The sequence below is a fragment of the Ranitomeya variabilis genome, chromosome 5 (genome assembly GCF_051348905.1).
Source record: "Ranitomeya variabilis isolate aRanVar5 chromosome 5, aRanVar5.hap1, whole genome shotgun sequence".
Classification (NCBI taxonomy): Eukaryota; Metazoa; Chordata; class Amphibia; order Anura; family Dendrobatidae; genus Ranitomeya; species Ranitomeya variabilis.
In genome coordinates, this window is record NC_135236.1 from 69,354,968 (window position 1) to 69,375,978 (window position 21,011).

The 21,011-nt window shown below is 48.2% G+C and overlaps 1 protein-coding gene across 1 annotated transcript; it reads right to left on the reverse strand.

Moving 5' to 3' along the window:
- Positions 1-261: 261 nt before the first annotated feature.
- PBDC1 (polysaccharide biosynthesis domain containing 1) lies at positions 262-10,827 on the reverse strand. Its single transcript, XM_077262139.1, has 6 exons — positions 10,589-10,827; positions 8,346-8,411; positions 7,269-7,328; positions 6,710-6,850; positions 6,512-6,623; positions 262-636 (listed from the first exon to the last, which is right to left on the reverse strand). The coding sequence occupies exons 1-6, from the start codon at positions 10,625-10,627 to the stop codon at positions 539-541; spliced, it is 516 nt and encodes a 171-aa protein (XP_077118254.1). The 5' UTR covers positions 10,628-10,827; the 3' UTR covers positions 262-538.
- Positions 10,828-21,011: the final 10,184 nt, after the last annotated feature.

Genomic DNA, 21,011 nt, shown 5'->3' on the forward strand with positions numbered 1-21,011 from the left:
GAAATCTGAAAAAAAAAAGGCCCATATTGTGTGTAAGCCCAGAACACATACCTGAGCTATGCTGAATAGTGGCAACTCCCTTGGTGACATGTGTCTTCCAAAAAGGTTGTCGTGGTTTGTTTTGCTTTTTTTTAGGGGAGAGGTATGTGCGAATAAAGAACAAAGTTAGTTATGAAAGTTAAACTTGCCATAAAATAATTCTTCCAGTTGTGGGGATGTGTCCAGGAGTGAGGCAACTACGAAGACGAGCAAATCTATGGGAACTTTGTAAATATACATGCAATTTATTAAAATTACTAAAAAAAAAACAAAAACAGGTGTCCATATACTCATAGATGGCACTTTGTGAAACGGTGTTAACGTCTGGTGGCAGCAATGAAGTTTGGGTATTTTACTGTTTGCCAGATGAGTGTATAGTGGAAACTGCAGAAAAATAAAATCAGAATTGTTTGGTAACTGGTACTGTGGTACAGGACACGAGGGCCGGCTCCACTGGCATCTGACGCCGTCCACGATAGCGGCACGGTCCATCTGGCTGTCATTTTCCTGCTTGTTTATGTCTGTTGTTGTAAATGACGTCATTACATCCTTCTCTGTTCCGTGCAATTTCAATAGCAAAAAATTGGATTCTGGTGGCTGAAAGAAAAAAAAAAACAAAAGGAGTTTTTTGGGACTCGACGCAAAATGTTTTTCTTGGGTACAACCTAAAGAAATAGTTGGTCTCTCAGCATCAAGCTACTCCGTTTCAATTGATGTCATATAGCATAAAATTAAAAATACCCATAGGCAGAAACCGTTCTTGGACTCCTGACCTGTACCTGCCTCCTGTGTGACACTAATCTGAGGAGCTCGGTGGCAGGAGGCAGCAAACATCCATTGTTTCCTGTGTCCCCCAATGCAGAGTCAGAGAATAATAATAATCTTTATTTTTATACAGCGCTAACATATTCCGCAGCGCTTTACAGTTTTCGCACACATTATCATCGCTGTCCCCGATGGGGCTCACAATCTAAATTCCCTATCAGTATGTCTTTTGAAATGTGGGAGGAAACCCACGCAAACACGGAGAGAACATACAAACTCTTTGCAGATGTTGCCCTGGGTGGGATTAGAACCCAGGACCCCAGTGCTGCAAGGCTAACCACTGCGCCACCGAACTGCCCTAGAAAGAATGTAAAAGCCCGATAATATAGGGGGGGGGGGGTAAGAAATCCCATATATTACCGATTAATGAAATGCTCAGCAATGATCTCTAGAACTGCTACTTCCACTAGGACACTCGCATCATGTACACAAGATAAAAAGACTTTGGTTATGGCTGCATTCACATGTCCATGATCTCCAGGCCGGTCACCGGTCTCCTTTCCTGAACTCCACAGCGTCGTAGCTGTTGGTGTTCAAGCTGGGAGATCAGTGGCCGTACATGGACTATAAAATTACATATGGTACCCTAGAAGTGATGCTCTATGGGAGAACCCCTAAGAAGTACTTACCCGTTTATGTCCCTGCCGCTTCACCGACACCTTTTGCTTCGTGTCCGAATTTATTTACATGACCGCTGTAGTGAGGTCCATAGCACATGACCGCTGCAGACAACCACTGGCCTCAGCAGTCTACATGCCTGCAGTAGTCATGTGCAATGTCATCACTGGTTGGAAGCAAGTAATGATCATTATAAATAGCGGATTGATTCATGGGGCTCACGTTCAGGTCATGGACACCTGGCGGCTAGACAACAGGCCCACCAAACAGTTCTGGAGTGGCTCTTAGGGCTACCGCAAGGTCATCTGTACGACTTAATGCATAGATGCTATCACGCCAGCATTGGCCAATCAAGAGCCACGCCAGATGATTTAGGGGGCCTCCCACCGGAGTCCCAAAAATCGATCCACTCATCTCTACTTATGTTATTTTAAAGCATTACCTGCCTATTAACCAATGTTGTCTGATAACAGACAAATAGTGATGAGCGAATTAATTCAGATAAGGTGTTATCTGAGCATGCTCGGGTGCTAAGAGTGTCTTCGGCATGCTCGAAACATGTTCGAGTCCCCGCGGCTGCATGTTAAGTGGCTGTTCGACAGCCACCAGTCATGCATGGTAGGCCTGTTTATTAGACAATCCCTGCATGTGCTGCGCATGTCGAACAGCAGCCGTGACGACTCTTAACATATTATTTGAGTACGCCGAAGATACTCTGTTAGTACCCGAGCATGTTCAGATAACACCTTATCCAAATATGTTCGCTCATCACTAGTAGCGACCAGACTCCTGGAACATAAGTACAGCGGAATAAGGGAGACAGACGCTCATTATAGATCCCCACTTAAAGAGTTTTTCCCATCTTCATGGATGGATATTGTGAGACATTCATTGTAAAAACAAGCACTTATTCCATTTTATTGCTTACTAGCTGTACTACCCGGCTTCGCCCGGGGTAATAACTGCTGTTAGCAAAATAGAATGTGTTAACAAAAATTTATTCTGCACAAAAAAACCACAAAACAAATAGATAAAAATGTAATTATTAAAAGGCAAAAACTAAGCTAATAGAAGCATTTTACAACATATATTTCAACACCAGAGATATTCCACACAGATTTAACTAAATTGGCCAAGTAATGTGAAGTAATCTTCTACTACTTATTCGAGAGCCTTTTGATAAACGACATTCTTAGTTTTTCCTTCAGGTGCAAAGACAAACAGATTTTTGGCTGTTCCAACTCTTGAACAGGCCACATAAAGTTGACCATGAGAAAAGCATGGAGATTGTAAATCTAAGCTAGCTGAAGAGCCCGGCGTTGCCTGGGCATAGTAAATATCTGGTTAGTTATAGCACCTCACTTCTCTTATTTTCCCATCACGCCTCTCATTTTCCCCATCACATCTTTCATTTTCCCCCTCACATCTCTCATTTTCTCCCTCACACCTCTCATTTTCCCCCTCACACCTCTCATTCCCCCCTAACACTTGTCATTTCGACCTCACATCTGTCATTTTCCGATCACTCCACTATTTTCCCTCACTCCTCTCATTTTGCACTCACACCTTTTCATTTTCACCTCAGTATATACATGTTTGTCATCTCCCTTATATATAGTATACACCTGTATGTCATCTCCTGTATATAGTATATACCTGCTGTGTGTCATCTCCCCTGTATATAGTATATACCTGCTGTGTGTCATCTCCCCTGTATATAGTATATACCTGCTGTGTGTCATCTCCCCTGTATATAGTATATACCTGTATGTAATCTCCTCCTGTATATAGTATATACCTGTGTGTCATCTCACCTATATATAGTATATATCTGTGTGTCATCTCCTCCTGTATATAGTATATACCTGTATGTCATCTCCTCCTATACATAGCATATACATGTATGTTATCTCCTCCTGTATATACTATATACCTGTAGGTAATCTGCTCCTGTATATAGTATATACCTGTGTGTCATCTCCTTCTGTATATAGTATATACCTGTATGTCATCTCCTGCTGTATGTAGTATGTACCTGTATGTCATCTCCTCCTCTATATAGTATATACCTGTGTGTCATCTCTCCTGTATATAGTATATATCTGTGTCATCTCCTCCTGCATATAGTATATACCTGTGTGTCATCTCCCCTGTAAATAGTATATACCTGTGTGTCATCTCCTCCTGTATATAGTATATATCTGTATGTCATCTCCTCCTGTATTAGACCTCGTTCACACGTTATTTGGTCAGTATTTTTACCTCAGTATTTGTAAGCTAAATTGGCAGCCTGATAAATCCCCAGCCAACAGTAAGCCCACCCCCTGGCAGTATATATTAGCTCACACATACACATAATAGACAGGTCATGTGACTGACAGCTGCTGGATTCCTATATGGTACATTTGTTGCTCTTGTAGTTTGTCTGCTTATTAATCAGATTTTTATTTTTGAAGGATAATACCAGACTTGTGTGTGTTTTAGGGCGAGTTTCGTGTGTCAAGTTGTGTGTGTTGAGTTGCGTGTGGCGACATGCATGTAGTGACTTTTGTGAGATGAGTTTTGTGTGGCGACATGCGTGTAGCAACTTTTTGTGTGTCAAGTTGCATGTGACAGGTTAGTGTAGCAAGTTGTGTGCAGCGAGTTTTGTGCGTGGCAAGTTTTATGTGTGGTGGCTTTTGAGTATGTGCAAGTTTTGTGTGAGGCAACTTTTGCATGTGTTGCAACTTTTGTGCATGTGGCAATTTTTCCGCGTGTGCAAGTTTTGCGTGTGGCGAGTTTTCCATGAGGTGAGTTTTGCACGTGTGGCAAGTTTTGCATGTGGAGAGTTTTGCGCGTGGCGAGTTTTGAGCGGCGACTTTTGTGTTTCAACTTTTATGTGGCGAGGTTGGTGTATGTGTGGTGAAATGTGCGCTGAGGGTCGTATATGTGTTTGAGCACGTGGTAGTGTGTGGCGCATTTTGTGTGTGTGTTCATATCCCCGTGGTGGTGTGGTGATTATCCCATGTCGGGGCCCCACCTTAGCAACTGTACAGTATATACTCTTTGGCGCCATCGCTCTCATTCTTTAAGTCCCCCTTGTTCACATCTGGCAGCTGTTACTTTTCCTTTCATTTTTTCCCCATTATGTAGATAGGGGCAAAATTGTTTGGTGAATTGGAAAGCGCGGGGTTAAAATTTCACCTCACAACATAGCTTTGACGCTCTCGGGGTCCAGACGTGTGACTGTGAAAAATTCTGTGGCTGTAGCTGCGTCGGTTCAGATGCCAATCCCGGACATACACACACACATTCAGCTTTATATATTAGATTAAGGCTATGTGCACACGTCAGGATTCTTTGCAGAAATTTCCTGAACAAAACCGGATTTTTTCTGCAGGAAATTCGCATGCGTTTTTTGTGCGGATTTTTCACGTTTTTTTTCCGGAGCTTCCCAATGCATTAAATAGCGGGAAATCCACAAAATTAATGAACATGTGCCTCCTATGCGACACTAAGCAAAAACTGGAGAAGGCTGATGCCGTCCAGGGGTGTATACTGCACAGGAGGAGCCACAGTTAATCTTTTTCAGATTATGCATAGTGTCACCTCTTAGTGGACAGCAGCATAACACCCATGGTCCTGTGTCCCCCAATGAGGCGACAGAGTAATTAATGAACATGCTACATTTTTTACAGCGATGAGGTTTTTTTTTTTCGCAGAAAAACGAGCAACATTTGCACAACATATGCGGAATACATTGAAAATAATGGGACGCATGTTTTTACAGTGAAAAAAACGTGAAAAATACTGAACGTGTGCACATAGCCTAAAAGTTTCAGCCGTTCTTGACATAATAAGCAGTAAATAGCAAAGTTTCTTGTATCTGCAATCGTTACCATCTATGAAGATGGGAATATTCGTATAACACGCTGACTTTTCACTAGGTGATATTGTCCTGCTGTACTGTCAGTATCTGGGAGGTGTACGCCGCCGTTTCCTGCTGTACTGACAGTATCTGGGAGGCGTACGCCGCTATTTCCTGCTGTACTGACAGTATCTGGGAGGCGTACGCCGCCGTTTCCTGCTGTACTGACAGTATCTGGGAGGCGTACGCCGCCGTTTCCCATGTACCGACAGCATCTGGGAGGTGTACGCTGCCGTTTCCCGTGTACCGACAGTATCTGGGAGGCGTACGCCGCCATTTCCTGCTGTACTGACAGCATCTGGGATGTGTACGCTGCCGTTTCCTTTGTACCAACAGCATCTGGGAGGTGTACGTTGCCGTTTCCTGTGTACCGACAGCATCTGGGAGGTGTACGCCTCCGTTTCCTGCTGTACCGACAGCATCTGGGAGGCGTACTCCGCCGTTTCCTGCTGTACTGACAGTATCTGGGATGTGTACGCTGCCGATTCCTGTGTACCGACAGTATCTGGGAGGTGTACGCTGCCGATTCCTGTGTACCGACAGTATCTGGGATGTGTACGCCGCCGTTTCCTGCTGTACTGACAGTATCTGGGAGGTGTACTCCGCCGTTTCCTGTGTACCGACAGTATCTGGGAGGTGTACGCCACCGTTTCCTGCTGTACTGACAGTATCTGGGAGGTGTACGCCGCCGTTTCATGTGTACCGACAGTATCTGGGATGTGTACGCCGCCGTTTCCTGCTGTACTGACAGTATCTGGGAGGTGTACGCCGCCGTTTCCTGTGTACCGACAGTATCTGGGAGGTGTACGCCACCGTTTCCTGCTGTACTGACAGTATCTGGGAGGTGTACGCCGCCGTTTCATGTGTACCGACAGTATCTGGGAGGTGTACGCCACCGTTTCCTGCTGTACTGACAGTATCTGGGAGGTGTACGCCACCGTTTCCTGCTGTACTGACAGTATCTGGGAGGTGTACGCCGCCGTTTCCTGTGTACCGACAGTATCTGAGAGGTGTACGCCGCCATTTCCCGTGTACAGACAGTATCTGGGAGGTGTACGCTACCGTTTCCTGCTGTACCGACAGTATCTGGGAGGTGTACGCCGCTGTTTCCTAGACACTTACAGAAGATGGTATTCTCCTCTGTATACTCCTGGCTGCTGTCCAGTCTTAACAAGGTCCCGTAGTTAAAATCTTCCACTTGATTCTCAAACTGCATGCAGAATGGCCGCCATTTCTGTGGAAGTTATAAAACACGGTCATAGTCATGCAGGAAAGAAAAGGAAGAAAAAAAAAAACCCATGGCAGATGTTACTCATTTACCTCTTTGGCTGCAGGAGACTTCAGATCTTCGGGGTCGATCACGTCAATACGCAGATCAGGAAATTCTGTTCGGAAAGCTGTGTAGATCCCGTCATCTAAACGGGTCAGTTTCAAGAGGCGAGGGTCAACGGAAGATATCAGCTGGGGGCGACAATGTAAGAGCACGACTACTACCTGGGATTATGGCTACTGCTCATTATTCATTTCATGCATCAAGCGGGAACTGACCCTCATTAAGAAAAAAAAAAAACGATCTACCCGTTTTATGCAGTGATTTAGACAGGCCAAGAAACACTCGTCTCCTAATTATCTGTCTGTCTAAATGGGAAATCATTGTTCTGCTGAGAAGTGCTGTCAGTCGCTCCAAACAGGCCATCAAAGGGGATATCCAGGACTTTGTGAAAAAAATGTGTTCAAGCACGGCCAGGTAGTTGCCTGTTATGCCTGGCCAACTATTCGCCAGCACAGACCGCTCCTGCCGCTGGATTCTGCTGACGTCACGTCAACAGAGCAGCAGCTTCTCTACCGCTCCGTCGACAGGACGTGACAGCTGACTTACATTGAAGTACACCTCTGCGTGCTGATACGCCTTCATGGCCCAGACCATCTCCACGTTGGGCTGCAAAATAAAAGACAGGTATTATTTATGGAGCCCCAGATTTTTCTGCACCACTTGCAGTAACTCATTGTTCATGGGTAGACTACATGTTTTGGTTTTTTTCCGATAGTTTTATATATGTTTGATGGTATCAAGCCGGGCACAAGGCCAGCAACTTATTAAAGAGAACAGTCATGTAGAATAACTAAGATCGCTATTATCCACAGGTCCAGCACTAACTCTCCACTGCTGCTAATGTCTGTGTTACGGCTGCAGTGGTGGCGCCACATCACCTCTGCGACGTATCACTGTGCTCAGCTCAGCAGCCTTACTAAGGAAGTATGTTAAAGGGGTTGTCCATCCCTAGGCTGCATTATGCGCTGTGAAAATTCTCCATGATCACAAGTGTGCGATTTGCATACATGCAGTCACGTGCAGACTAGACGTGGCCATTGAGCGAGGCAGGACATGTCTAGTTGGAATGTGACTGGAAGTATACAAATCGATTACCTGTGGTCACATGACCGGCTGACCGCCAGCACCAAAAAATCCTCACAACACGCAGTGCGCACCCTGTTAGGATTCACAAGTCTCCAGTCACATAAAGTGACTGCAGACTTGTACCTGGGGCCAGACAACCTATATAACAGGTCCTAACTAGTGATGCGCGAACATGCTGGGATAAGGTGTTGTCGGAGCATGCACTGGTGCTAACAGAGTGACTTTGGCGTGCTCGAATAATATGTTCAAATCCTCGCGGTTGGATGTCTTGCGAGTGTTTGACATCCACAACACATGCAGGGATTGTCTAACAAACAGGCTTACCATGCATGGGTGGTGGCTGTTGAACAGCTGTGAGGACTAGAACATAGTTTTCGAGCATGCTGAAAACACTGTTAGCACTTGAGCATGCTCAGATAACACCATATTCCAGCACGTTTGCTCATCACTAGTCCTAACCAACATAAAAGTAAGACCACGATAAACTAGCAAATCCGTCCCCTGTACAGAAGCATGTCCTGATTACTACACACTTACGTCATTGCCATAAGATTCTGCAGGAAGAGATAGCGCCTCCGCCACGGACATCGCTTCTGCTGCTCCCTGGAAAACAAAAGAAAAAATAAGACGTGCAAGATACTTTCCTAATGTCGGTTATTTTTGTTATGAGTTTATACAGTGAATCCAGTGTAAAGTATGAGCACCCTCCTCCCCAAATGAACAAGAAGAAAAAAAAAGTGCACTTATGGCGGATGTCACCCTGCTTTGTGACGAGTGAAATCTGCAGCAAAAAACCTGCCCCAGTCCCGGGTCTCACATCCACATCTCCGGACCGGTGCAGATGAAAATTTTTATTTATTTTCCATCTCATCTCTGAGGCAAGTACAGTAATACGTTACAGATCACACACCAGGGTAAGTCCGCAGCGCCTCCGCCCCGTGTCAACATACACTGGTCCTTGCACACAGCCAGGGATAAACTTTCAGCCCAACTTACAACCCAGGACATTTTTGGGAGGTTCCATTTTATATTAAATGAGGCATCTGCTAACATTTTTTGTGCTTCCCGTTATGATATTTCAAGCATATATTATTTATTGTTTTTCATTCAGTGACTTTTTATTAACATTTTGCTTCTTTTTTCATTTTTTTTTATAACGGCTCTTGAGATTTTTTGTGTTTTCCAGACTTGTGGGGTTTTTTTTAAAATCTATTAATCAGTGAATAAAACGCTAGCGGTATTTTGTTTGTTTTTTTCCTATAATTAAAAAATGCTGAGAAAACACTCAAACGAATACTTTTAGCCATCCCATTGACTTGTACTGTAAAGTACAGAGCGTCTTCAGTTAGGGGAAACCACGAACAACGGTCGGGCACTTCTGTTAGACGCTTGGCGTCTCTGAAAGACTGAAGATATGAACAGCAGTGTCATTTTCCCATACAAATTCCTACACAAGGAAGATGATAATATTTTGTTACCACCATTTTTTTTTTAACTAAGCTGGCAGAGAGGGAGGGCGGCCCGCAGAGAGGGAGGGCGGCCCGCAGAGAGGGAGGGCGGCCCGCAGAGAGGGAGGGCGGCCCGCAGAGAGGGAGGGCGGCCCGCAGAGAGGGAGGGCGGCCCGCAGAGAGGGAGGGCGGCCCGCAGAGAGGGAGGGCGGCCCGCAGAGAGGGAGGGCGGCCCGCAGAGAGGGAGGGCGGCCCGCAGAGAGGGAGGGCGGCCCGCAGAGAGGGAGGGCGGCCCGCAGAGAGGGAGGGCGGCCCGCAGAGTGGGAGGGCGGCCCGCAGAGTGGGAGGGCGGCCCGCAGAGTGGGAGGGCGGCCCGCAGAGAGGGAGGGCGGCCCGCAGAGTGGGAGGGCGGCCCGCAGAGAGGGAGGGGGGCCCGCAGAGAGGGAGGGGGGCCCGCAGAGAGGGAGGGCGGCCCGCAGAGAGGGAGGGCGGCCCGCAGAGAGGGAGGGCGGCCCGCAGAGAGGGAGGGCGGCCCGCAGAGAGGGAGGGCGGCCCGCAGAGAGGGAGGGCGGCCCGCAGAGAGGGAGGGCGGCCCGCAGAGAGGGAGGGGGGCCCGCAGAGAGGGAGGGGGGCCCGCAGAGAGGGAGGGGGGCCCGCAGAGAGGGAGGGGGGCCCGCAGAGAGGGAGGGCGGCCCGCAGGGAGGGAGGGCGGCCCGCAGGGAGGGAGGGCGGCCCGCAGAGTGGGAGGGCGGCCCGCAGAGTGGGAGGGCGGCCCGCAGAGTGGGAGGGCGGCCCGCAGAGTGGGAGGGCGGCCCGCAGAGTGGGAGGGCGGCCCGCAGAGTGGGAGGGCGGCCCGCAGAGTGGGAGGGCGGCCCGCAGACAGGGAGGGCGGCTCGGTACAAGGCCAAAAATCAACCTCTCATTGTGAACAGAGGGGTTTTGTTTGCTGGATTCATGAAATAAATCCTAGATCACCGATAACTTGTGGCGCCTTTATTGTCTGCACTATATGGCAGCACTCTGCCCCATCATGGCGAAATACAGAGGAGACGGCACCCAGCGCAGATTCCTGGGGTCTCAGCATTTTTGATCCCCACAGAAAACTATGGCAGCGATACTACACAACCAGTGTGAATACTCTGCTCCTGTGCATTTCTATAGGGTTCACGTCTCCTGGGGAACAACAAGTGTCAGAATAGCACTGGGGGAACACGTGTTTCTGATCACCCCAGCATGGCTGCGGTACAGCTATGACACACGTCACAATGATGCCCTCTGCAGAGACGCCAGGCTACGAGAACAAATGACCATAACAAAGTTATACATTCTCACCAGCGAGCTCAGGCCACCCAGTTCTCCCGGCGCCGCCATATTGGTACTCTCTGTGCAGTGTTCTGCCCTTTCCTCTCTCAACCGGAAGTGATTCTCTTCTCATTACGCTGAAGCCTGTTCCGCCATCGATACTCTTCCATGCGTAGTACGCATGCGCACGGGTAGTTCACTGGTAGGCTCGCCGCTGAAAACTTGTGACAATCGGCCCAGCCAATGATAGTCCAAGCAATTGAGCGGTTGCTGTGGAAACCAGGGCAGTTTTTCTTTGTAGAGTCAGTGGGGCGGTCACGTGACGAGGAGCGGAGTTTTCCCGCCTTTTGTGCGCCTTTTACCTCACGCGTTGTGATTGACGCTTAAACTGAGGCGACGATAAAACATAAATGGCGCTATTTTAGTGGCAATGGTTTATGCTGGGAACACATTGTTTTTTTTATAAGCATCATATATGGCCTCGATCACACGTTTTTTGGTGCATTTTTCTTAAGTCTGTATAAAAAGACATACATTTTACGAGATTTGCAAGGCTTTTTAGTTATTTGTTTAGTTATATATATGCATAAATCACCCCTGGTCTCGTTCTGTGACATTTGATATCCCTGAGTCTGTAAAAATCCCACTGTTTATTTTAGAGCATTACGATTCCTACATGGGAAACTCAATATACATTTTTTAATAAAATAATAAAATTGAGTTTTTTTGTCACTTTATGATCAAAACGCTGTACGCAGTCTTAGCTTCTTCTGTAGCAATTCTGAAGCATTTTTTCTGCACGTCTTTTTGTGCTTGAAAAATGCAACATTTTTCAGCGTCCGTGTTGCTTAATTTTTTCCCTATTTTATATTAGTTTTTTCAAGACGCAACCTATTCATTATTTCGGCATATCTGCAGCGATTTTACTGAATTTTTTACTCATTGCGATCTCCATGTGTAAAAAGGCGCACTTATATAGCGCCATTAACTCCACAAGCGCTTTACAGACGTCCCAATTGGGGCTCACAACCTAAATTCCCTGTCAGTATGGCTTTGGAGTGTGGGAGGAAACTGGAGAAACCCATGCAAGCTTGGGGAGAAAATACAAACTCCTTGCAGATGTTGTCCTTGGTGGTATCTGAGCCCAGGACCCCAGAGTTGCAAGGCTGCAGTGCTAACCACTGAGCCACCATGCCACATAATGCGGGTCTTAGCCCCTTCACGACCTCGGATGTGTAGGTATGGAGATCATGATTTATGCTACACAGCCCTGCTATGTGTAGCACAGGCGATCGAATGATCCCAGCTTCAAGTCTCCTAAGGAGACTATTGAAGTAAGCAAAAAAAAAGTTCAAATCACCCCCCTTTTGCCCCATTCAAAATAAAACAATTAAAAAGAATGCACACATTTGGTATTGCTGCATTCAGAAACACCAGATCCTTTAAAATATAAAGTAAATTAATTCGATAGGTAAATGGCCTAATGAAAAAAATATATAGATGCCAGAATTAAGTTTTTTTTGGTCACTGCAACATTGCAATAAAAGGCGATCAAAACATCATATCTACCCCAAAATGGTATCACTAGACAACGTTTTAAAAAAATAAGTCATCAACCAGATCCTGAAACATAGAGACATTTTACATTTTTTTTTTTTTTTTACAAACATTGGATAGTTCATCGCTTAACCCCTTTCCAAATTTGGGCGTAATAATACGCCGATGTCGGACAACCTCCCTTTGATTTGGGCTCAGGCACTGAGCCCACATCTTTCCCGGCACATGTCAGCTGTTTTGTACAGCTGACATGTGCCTCTAAGGCTAAGTACACATTAGTGTTTTCTGTGCGCAGCGTATCATCTGCATGAGCAAACGCATGCCAAAACGCATGCTTACGCTGCATTTTTTATCCACATCATCTTACGCATGATGCAAAAAAACCACTGCATGTGCTTGCAGTTCTATGCGTTTTGGCATGTGTTTGCGTTGTTTATGCGCATGCGTTCGATATTTCCAGGAGAACGGACAATGCGTTTCCAGTAGAATTTCCTTGACATAAGCCACACACAATGGGCGTGTCTCATGGGATTTCTATATACACTCTGCACAGATGCAATCCTCATCTTTTGGTGCTGTATCCAGCTGCAAGATGGATTTTAGCGTGGAGAGCTGCAATTTTAATCTTGATTTATCATTGAAATTGGCTTTTGCATTTGCTGTGGTGTCACGTACCCACTTCTCAGCACGCGACTTGGGGTTGCACCTGCAAGGGTTAGTCTATCTCCCCTCTCTCAGTCCAGCATTCAACCTCTGTCCTATGCTGTAATGGGAGCATAAATCACACACTGACCCAGGCCACACACCCGCTCATACACGCTGCCACCACTCACTGAACACACGGGCGATGAGTCCCGGAAATATTACTACTACTGTCTGCCAATCATAAGGCTATGGATTCTTTAGAACATGCAAGGCTCAACTTATTAAAGTTTTAATCTTTAATAGAAAAGGTACAGTGCTTACAATAAAAAGGGTATATAAATATGGAAATAAAATGTGACATACAAATATGCAAAACAGTTATAAAATAAACGGGAGAAAACTTACAGAAATATCTAACTTTGTAGTCTGCATTCTGCTCCCTGAGGGGGGACGAATATGGAATGGAACGCATCAGCTTGGCTGTCCCTCAATCTGTGAACCTCAGTTCTATGTGTACAGGCCTAATTTATAGAGTTACCTCGGAGGTCAGATTTCTAGACGAGCCTCTCATGTTGGTATTATAATTGCTTGTTTTTCCACTGGACCATGGCCACTCCACCAATGAATATATTATTTTCTCTGAAATTCTTAGGGTACCGTCACACAGTACCATTTTGATCGCTACGACGGCACGATCCGTGACGTCGCAGCGATCGTATGAATATCGCTCCAGCGTCGTAGACTGCGGTCACACGTTGCAATCACGGCGCTGGAGCGATGCCGAAGTCCCCGGTAACCAGGGTAAACATCGGGTAACTAAGCGCAGGGCCGCGCTTAGTAATCCGATGTTTACCCTGGTTACCAGCGTAAACGTAAAAAAACAAACCGTACATACTCACCCGTCGGTGTCCTTCAGGTCCCTTGCCGTCTGCTTCCTGCTCTGAGTGCAGCCGTACAGTGAGAGCAGAGCGCAGCACCGCTGTGATCTGCTCTCACTTTCCGGCCGGCACTCAGAGCAGGAAGCAGACGGCAAGGGACCTGAAGGACACCGACGGGTGAGTATGCACGGTTTGTTTTTTTACGTTTACGCTTGTAACCAGGGTAAACATCGGGTTACTAAGCGCGGCCCTGCGCTTAGTTACCCGATGTTTACCCTGGTTACAAGCGAAGACATCGCTGGATCGCTGTCACACACAACGATCCAGCGATGTCAGCGGGTGATCAAGCGACAAAAGAAAGTTCCAAACGATGTGCTACGACGTACGATTCTCAGCAGGGTGTCTGATCGCAGTAGCGTGTCAGACACTGCGATATCGTAACGATATCGCTAGAACGTCACGAATCGTACCGTCGTAGCGATGGAAATTTCAATGTGTGACGGTACCCTTAGTGTAAGTTCTCACAGATAGATAGTACATAGAAGTTGTCAGGCTGTACACGGTCCCATTTGTTATCTGCCCTTTGAGGCCTCAGAGGTGTTAAATGTTTCCAATTCTGTCTTTTCATGACTCCATCTAAGCAATTTCCCATTGTCCCCAACTACTCTGTTGAGCCAACTCAGTGGGTTATGATCTGTTATCACAGTGAAGTTGCACCCATAGAGGCATGGTTGCAGCTTCTGCAGAGCCCACACAATTGATAAACATTCCTTTTCAATGGTGGCATAAGCCACTTCTCTGGGGAGGAGTTTCCTGCTTTGGTAGAGAATTGGGTGCTCCTCACCTTGCTGGTTCAGCATCTCGTCTACCTGTTCCCTCATATGTGCCTTCACCTCTGCTGACACATGGTATGCAGACTGCCGTACTGGGGGATTAGTACCAGTGTCCACATGGTGAGCTGCTAAGTGCATCCTCCCTGTGAAAACTTCGGTGAATTCGCTGAGCACCCCCGTCAGCTCAGACCTCTTACTGTGGGATATCTCAGGGTTAAACTCTGCTGACTCCAGGGAATCCATGTTCTGAGTCCCAGCCCCTACATCTAGTAACAGATCAGCCTCCCCCTCTTCAGGCAGACTACAGACCGGTAAGACACAGGTCTCCCTGTCATGATGAGCCTTCAACATATTTACATGGAATACTTTGTGACGCTTTGCATGCTCATCTAGAGTCACCACATAATTAACATAATTTAGCTGCTTGTGTACAGTGTATGGTCCCTCCCATGCGGCCTGTAATTTATTCTGTAACATAGGGACCAACACCCAAACCTTCTGCCCCTCCTCGTAGGCCCTCAGTCTGGCATTACGGTCGTACCAGACCTTCTGGTTGATTTGGGCCTGGGTCACGTTCTCATGGGCCAGGTTGCTCAGTTTTTGCATTTTTTCTCTGAGCCTCAGTACATATTCAACCACTGAGACTCCCGTAGTTTTGGGGTCGTCCTCCCAACAGTCCTTAATCAAATCAAGTAGCCCCTTGCCCATCCTCCCATAAACCAGTTCAAAAGGGGAGAATCCTGTAGACACCTGGGGTTCCTCTCTGTACGCAAACAACAGATGGGGGAGGTACCGCTCCCAGTCTCTCCCTTCAGTCTCCACTAGCATTTTCAGTATTTGTTTTAATGTCCGCAGAGTCCATTGGTTTGGGGATGATAGACGCTGGCCACAAAATGCTGCACTTGTATTTTCTTACAGAGGCTTTCCATGAGACTGGACATGAATTGGGTTCCCTGATCAGTTAACATTTCCCTGGGAAACCCACACGAGAGAAAACAGTCATTAAAGCATCCGCCACTTTGCTCGGATGGAGGACAGTGCCATAGCTTCTGGGTATCGTGTAGCATAGTGCATCACTGTGTGGATGTACTTTTTGCCAGAGCTGCCAGGGATTGCAAGTGGCCCTATGATATCCACAGCCACTCGCTGGAAAGACTCATCGATCACAGGCAGTGGTATCAATGGAGCTTTCTGTATATTCCCGGACTTTCCAACTCTCTGACAAACTACGCAGGATCGACAGTAATTGGCAATATCTGTCCCCATCTTGGGCCAATAGAAGTTGTGTGTCAGGCGAGCTTTAGTCTTTTGTATTCCAAAGTGTCCGGCCAAAGGAATTTCTTGAACAATTCTCAATAATTGTTCCCTAAATAGATAAGGAACGACCAGCCGCTTTTCACAGTCCCAAGGTTCTGTAGTATCCGTGGGGAGTGTCTCTTTATACAGTCTGCCCTGGTCCCAGTATACTCTCTCTTTGTCAGAAGCAGTAAGGGGTCGGTCTGCAAGACATCTGAGCTCTTCCAGACTGACATCGGTCCACAGGGCTCTGAGTGTCAGTCTGCAGCCCCTGGCCTAGTGTGACTGCCAGGCCCTGGTCTGAAGCTGAGTCCAGTGTCGATTATCAGGGACCTTGGTGGGTCTGCCATGTGAGGAGGCTCTGGGGCCACAGTATGGGCCTCCCGTTTGGGCAGTTCTGTCTGAGACTCATCCTCTAATCTCTGGGGTTGATTCTGTGCCGCAGCCTGACTCCGGGTCACAGCTGCCACATACGGACATTCCTGTGCATTGGTACATTTTCCCTCCTCGCACGGGATCTCAGGTGGGTCACTTGCTTCCACCTTCTCTGTAGCATTTACTTGCAAGGGAGAAATATAGTGGGACACCATCCTCCCCAGGTCTGTACCTAGCAACACATTGGTGGGAATAGCCACTGATACTCCCACTTCTCTCAGTCCTTTCCCTGCTCCCCAGTCCAGGTACACATGGGCCATGGGCACAGCAGGGCTGACCCCTCCAATCCCGGTTATAGATATAGTCTTTCCTGGTATGATATCAGCAGGGGTTACCATTGCTGGAAGCATCAGAGTCACCTCTGCCCCAGTGTCTCTGAGACCAATGGTGACTTTATTGCCAACAGTGATAGATTGACAGTTCTCATTAGCCCTCACATCAGAGCCGGCCACAAAGAGGACAGACGGTGGGGACACAGACGGCTTTGTGGTTGGGCGTTTCTCCCTATCAGGCCAACAGCGCTAACATGTCCCACTTTGTTGCAGGAGAAACATTGGCGTGCATCGCCTAGAGAATGTCTAGTCCCCGGGACCCCATAGGAGGTGGGCTTGGACAGCACTGGTGATCGGCCGGCAGAGGGAGAAGGGTCCCCGTTTGGCTTTCCTCCCTTCCAGCTGAATCCCAGTGGCTTCCACATCTCAGGAATCCTGTTAGCCACATAGCAGTCAGCAATCTTTGCAGCCTGATCTGCAGTTTGTGGCTATCGATCACACACAAATTGTCGTACATCCGTGGGGCACATGTGAAGAAATTGATCCTTGACCATAAGATCCGTTAAGTCCTCAAAGCTGTTAACAGAAAGTCCCCTGATCCATTGGTGGAACGTGGTCCTCAAGGTGCTCACAACATCCGCATAGCTGTCAGTTGATCCACATTATAGGTTTCGGAACTTTCTCCGATACACTTCTGGGGTTAGGTTGTATTTCCTGATCAGGGCCTCTTTTATGGCCTCATAGTTCCCATCTAGTTCTGGTGGGAGGCCAGCAAAAGCTTCCAGGGTTTTGCCTCTCAACCCTGGGGTTAGATACTGTGCCCACTGTTCGCAGGGTAGATGTTATTGCCTGCAGGTTTTTTCAAACCCCCAAAGGAAAGTTTCTAAGTCCGTATCCTTCTCCATCACAGGGAAGTTTTCGAGACATGGTCTCCTTGGATTTATGTCCTAGGAGGGGGTTAGCTGAGGACTGATACCCCTCTCTATTTGAGCCATCTGAAGCTTGAAAGCTCTCTCCTCCCAGCGTTCTGCTGCAGCAGCTTCTCGGTACTGTAGAATAAGCTCCATGCGTAGATTGGGATCAATTGTTCCCAGCTCTTTGTTACGATTCATACTCACCGCTCCGTTCCTGGCTCCCGGCATGTTGCTTCCGCTGCCGCCTCTGGTCACTGCGCCCGCTCCTCTTCCGGGTCCCGGCGCACTGTCTCTTCCTCCTCCTGGGCTGCGTCACCTTCCTCCATCGCCGCACTTCCTCGCGCTCCTGCTTCCGGTCGGTGCCACGCTCCTCCTCGGCGCGCGCCTCCTCCTCACTGTGGGATGTCTGCTTCTGCGCAGGCTTCGGCGCTAGATCCTCCTCCCGGTCCCGGATTCCTGCGCCGGATGTTTTCCTCCACGTGGGCTTCCAGCAACCTATCCCTGTGGAGAGCACGGTATTTCAGGCCACCTCCCCTGCTAGGAGGTGCCTGAGTGTCTTTAACTCTTAGCTCTTGTTCTCCGGCCGCCTTCGTCTCTGAGCTCTGTAACTCCGTACTGGTTCTGCGCTCGTTTCCTCTTTGCCTTGTGCTCATTCTCCAGCTCCTACTTGGTTAACCTTCTCTTCCTTTTTTCCTACAGTATCGTCCCCGTCTCTGGTCATCTTCAGCTCATTCCAATTCCCGTTACTCCTGGTTTTCGTCTCCCTCGTTTCCTGGATTCCTGCTTTGCCCCCTCCTCTGTTTATCCTCCTATCAAGAGCCGTCTCTCCTGGTATCTGCTACCGTGGTTAGGTAGTCTCCGGGCCTGCTCCTAAACAGTCCCTGTATAGGGGTTGGTTAACACCGGGTCTGCTCGTCTGGAGGGTCGCCTTCCATGGTCCAGAGGGTCCACTCTTGTTCCTGCCTCTGTAATCGTTACAGCACACTCAGGCCATGGACCCCGCAGGTGCCCCGTTCTCTGCTCAGAAGGAATTGGCGCACTTGCGCGACAATCAACAGCGCATTATGTCCTTCATGAAAAACATGGAGTCCCGCCTGACTTCTATACAGACCGCCGACCCGGTTAATGCTAACCAAATTGCGGGTCTGCAGCAAGAACTTTCCCAACAGCGCGATACGCAGGCGCGTATGCTATCTTACATGGCTTCCATAGACGATCGCTTATTTAATTTGCAGTCTGTCTCCGCGGCTACCGCTCAGGTCCCGCAGGACTCTAATTCTTCGCCTCATCCGCCGCCTCGCCTTGGCAAGCCTCCTAGGTTTAACGGGGATCCCAAACTCTGTAGGGGATTTCTGAACCAATGTCGTCTCCACTTTGAGCTTCTTCCCCAGCAATATCCCACTGACCGAGCCAAAGTGGCTTTTATTGTGTCTCATTTGGAAGGAGAGGCTTTGGCCTGGGTCAATCCCCTGTGGGAGCGGGATGATCCTGTAGTCTCTCAATTGGCCTCTTTTTTAGAGACTTTCCGCAGAGTTTTCGACGAGCCCGGACGCTTAGCTTCTACAACTGAGTCGCTTTTCAATCTTCAGCAGGGCTCTCTATCTGTTGGCCAATATGCCATTCGCTTCCGTACCCTGGCTTCTGAGTTAGGGTGGAATAACGAGGCCTTGGTTGGCGCCTTCTGGCGAGGTCTGTCCAGTCGTATTAAGGATGAGTTGGCTGGACGAGATACCCCAACCTCTTTAGAGGACCTCATATCCCTCTCCACGCGCATTGATCTACGCTTTCAAGAGCGATCTCGTGACTGAGTCCGCTAGAGAGAGGAGGTCTGTTCGCTCTCTACCACCCCTCCGCAGGTCAGGGAGTCCCAGGCCCTCGTCGTCACCTACAGCATCTGTACCGGAACCTATGCAGGTCGACCGAGTCAAGATGGCAGAGCAACGTCGTCGGGAGAGACGTTCCCAGGGACTCTGCTTTTACTGCGGTAGCGCTTCACACTTACTACGGGCATGTCCTGAGAGGCCGGAAAACTCCTCCGCCTAGGACAGGTAAGAGAGGCCTCCCTAGGTGATTCTGACTCCTCTCAACCTTTGTTCTTGTCTGTTTTGCTTGTTCTCAATCAAAAGCGCTTTTCTGAGCTCGCGTATGTGGATTCGGGCGCGGCAGGCAATTTTATCAGTCTTGAGGCGGTTCGGAGGCTTTGCGTTCCAGTTCTTTCTTTGGACCCCCCTCGTCTGATTACCTCCGTGGATGGGAGACCCTTGCAAGACGCCATTACCATGGTTACGGAAGAGATTGAACTGCGTATCGGGGCTCTTCATCGTGAGAAGATTACTCTCTATGTCTTACCTAATCTAACTCATGCTCTGCTTCTAGGTCTACCTTGGCTCCGTACGCACGAACCTACTCTGGACTGGCGTTCGGGTGATGTGCTCCGTTGGGGATCTACATGTCAAAGACAATGTCTTCTTCCCGTTTGTCCTGTAGTTCCGCTTCCAACTGATTCCATTCCCTCCGGACTACCTATGCCATACTGTTCGTATATGGATGTCTTTGATAAAAAAGAAGCCGAGAGTCTTCCTCCGCATCGGGCCTATGATTGCCCGATCGAGCTTCTTCCCGGCTCCACTCCTCCCAGAGGGAGAATCTTCCCGTTATCTCCTGCCGAGACCAAAGCTATGTCCGAATACGTCCAAGAAAATTTATCTAGAGGATTCATTCGAAAATCTTCTTCCCCCGCTGGTGCGGGATTCTTCTTTGTCAAGAAGAAGGACGGATCTCTTCGACCCTGCATCAATTACCGGGGCTTGAACAACATTACGGTCAAGAATAAGTATCCTCTGCCTCTTATTCCTGAGCTCTTCGATCGACTAAGGGGGGCGCAAATCTTTACGAAGCTAGATCTTCGGGGTGCTTACAACCTTGTTCGAATCCGCTCTGGCGATGAATGGAAGACTGCCTTTAACACCCGGGACGGGCATTACGAATACCTAGTCATGCCATTCGGCCTCTGCAATGCGCCCGCAGTCTTCCAAGAATTTGTGAATGACATCTTTCGGGACCTTCTTTATTCCTGTGTTGTGGTGTATTTAGACCACATCTTGATTTTTTCAGCTGATCTACCTTCTCACAGAAGAAGCGTCCGTCTGGTTCTGCAACGTTTAAGAGAGAATCGTCTTTACGCCAAGTATGAGAAGTGCCTCTTCGAACAAGCTTCCTTGCCCTTTTTGGGATACATCATTTCGGATACTGGTCTCAAAATGGATCCTGAGAAGGTGAGCGCCATTCTGAATTGGCCACGTCCCTGCAGCGCCCCAGAGTCCTGGTCGTTGCAGTACTGATGCTCCGCCGCTAAGGGGGGCTATGGTACGTCTGATGGCACTGAAGGAGTTCTTCTGACCAGGTATCACAGTCACCAATCCACTTCACAGTCTGGCCTCCAGGGGGAGCTAAGGGTGCTATGTATTAGGCCACTCCTCTCAATCTGGTAAAACTGGGGGTTAGGCAGAAAGTTAGACAGAAGCTGACTGGGAATCGAACAGGCAACACCCTGTGGCAGAGGGTGTTGCGGGGAGAGACTCAGGGGGGTCCCTGTCAGGGGTGGGATCCTGACAGAGGCCTAG

Bases quoted from the DNA above. Each gene is read 5' to 3' on its own strand.
- PBDC1 (XM_077262139.1), bottom strand. From the start codon at position 10,627: ATGGCGGCGCCGGGAGAACTGGGTGGCCTGAGCTCGCTG. The intron at 6,624-6,709 runs GTAAATGAGTAA...TAACTTCCACAG, and splicing joins AGTCTCCTGCAGCCAAAGAG to AAATGGCGGCCATTCTGCAT. The intron at 637-6,511 runs GTAAGTGTCTAG...TTTTTCTTTCAG, and splicing joins AGAGGAGAATACCATCTTCT to CCACCAGAATCCAATTTTTT.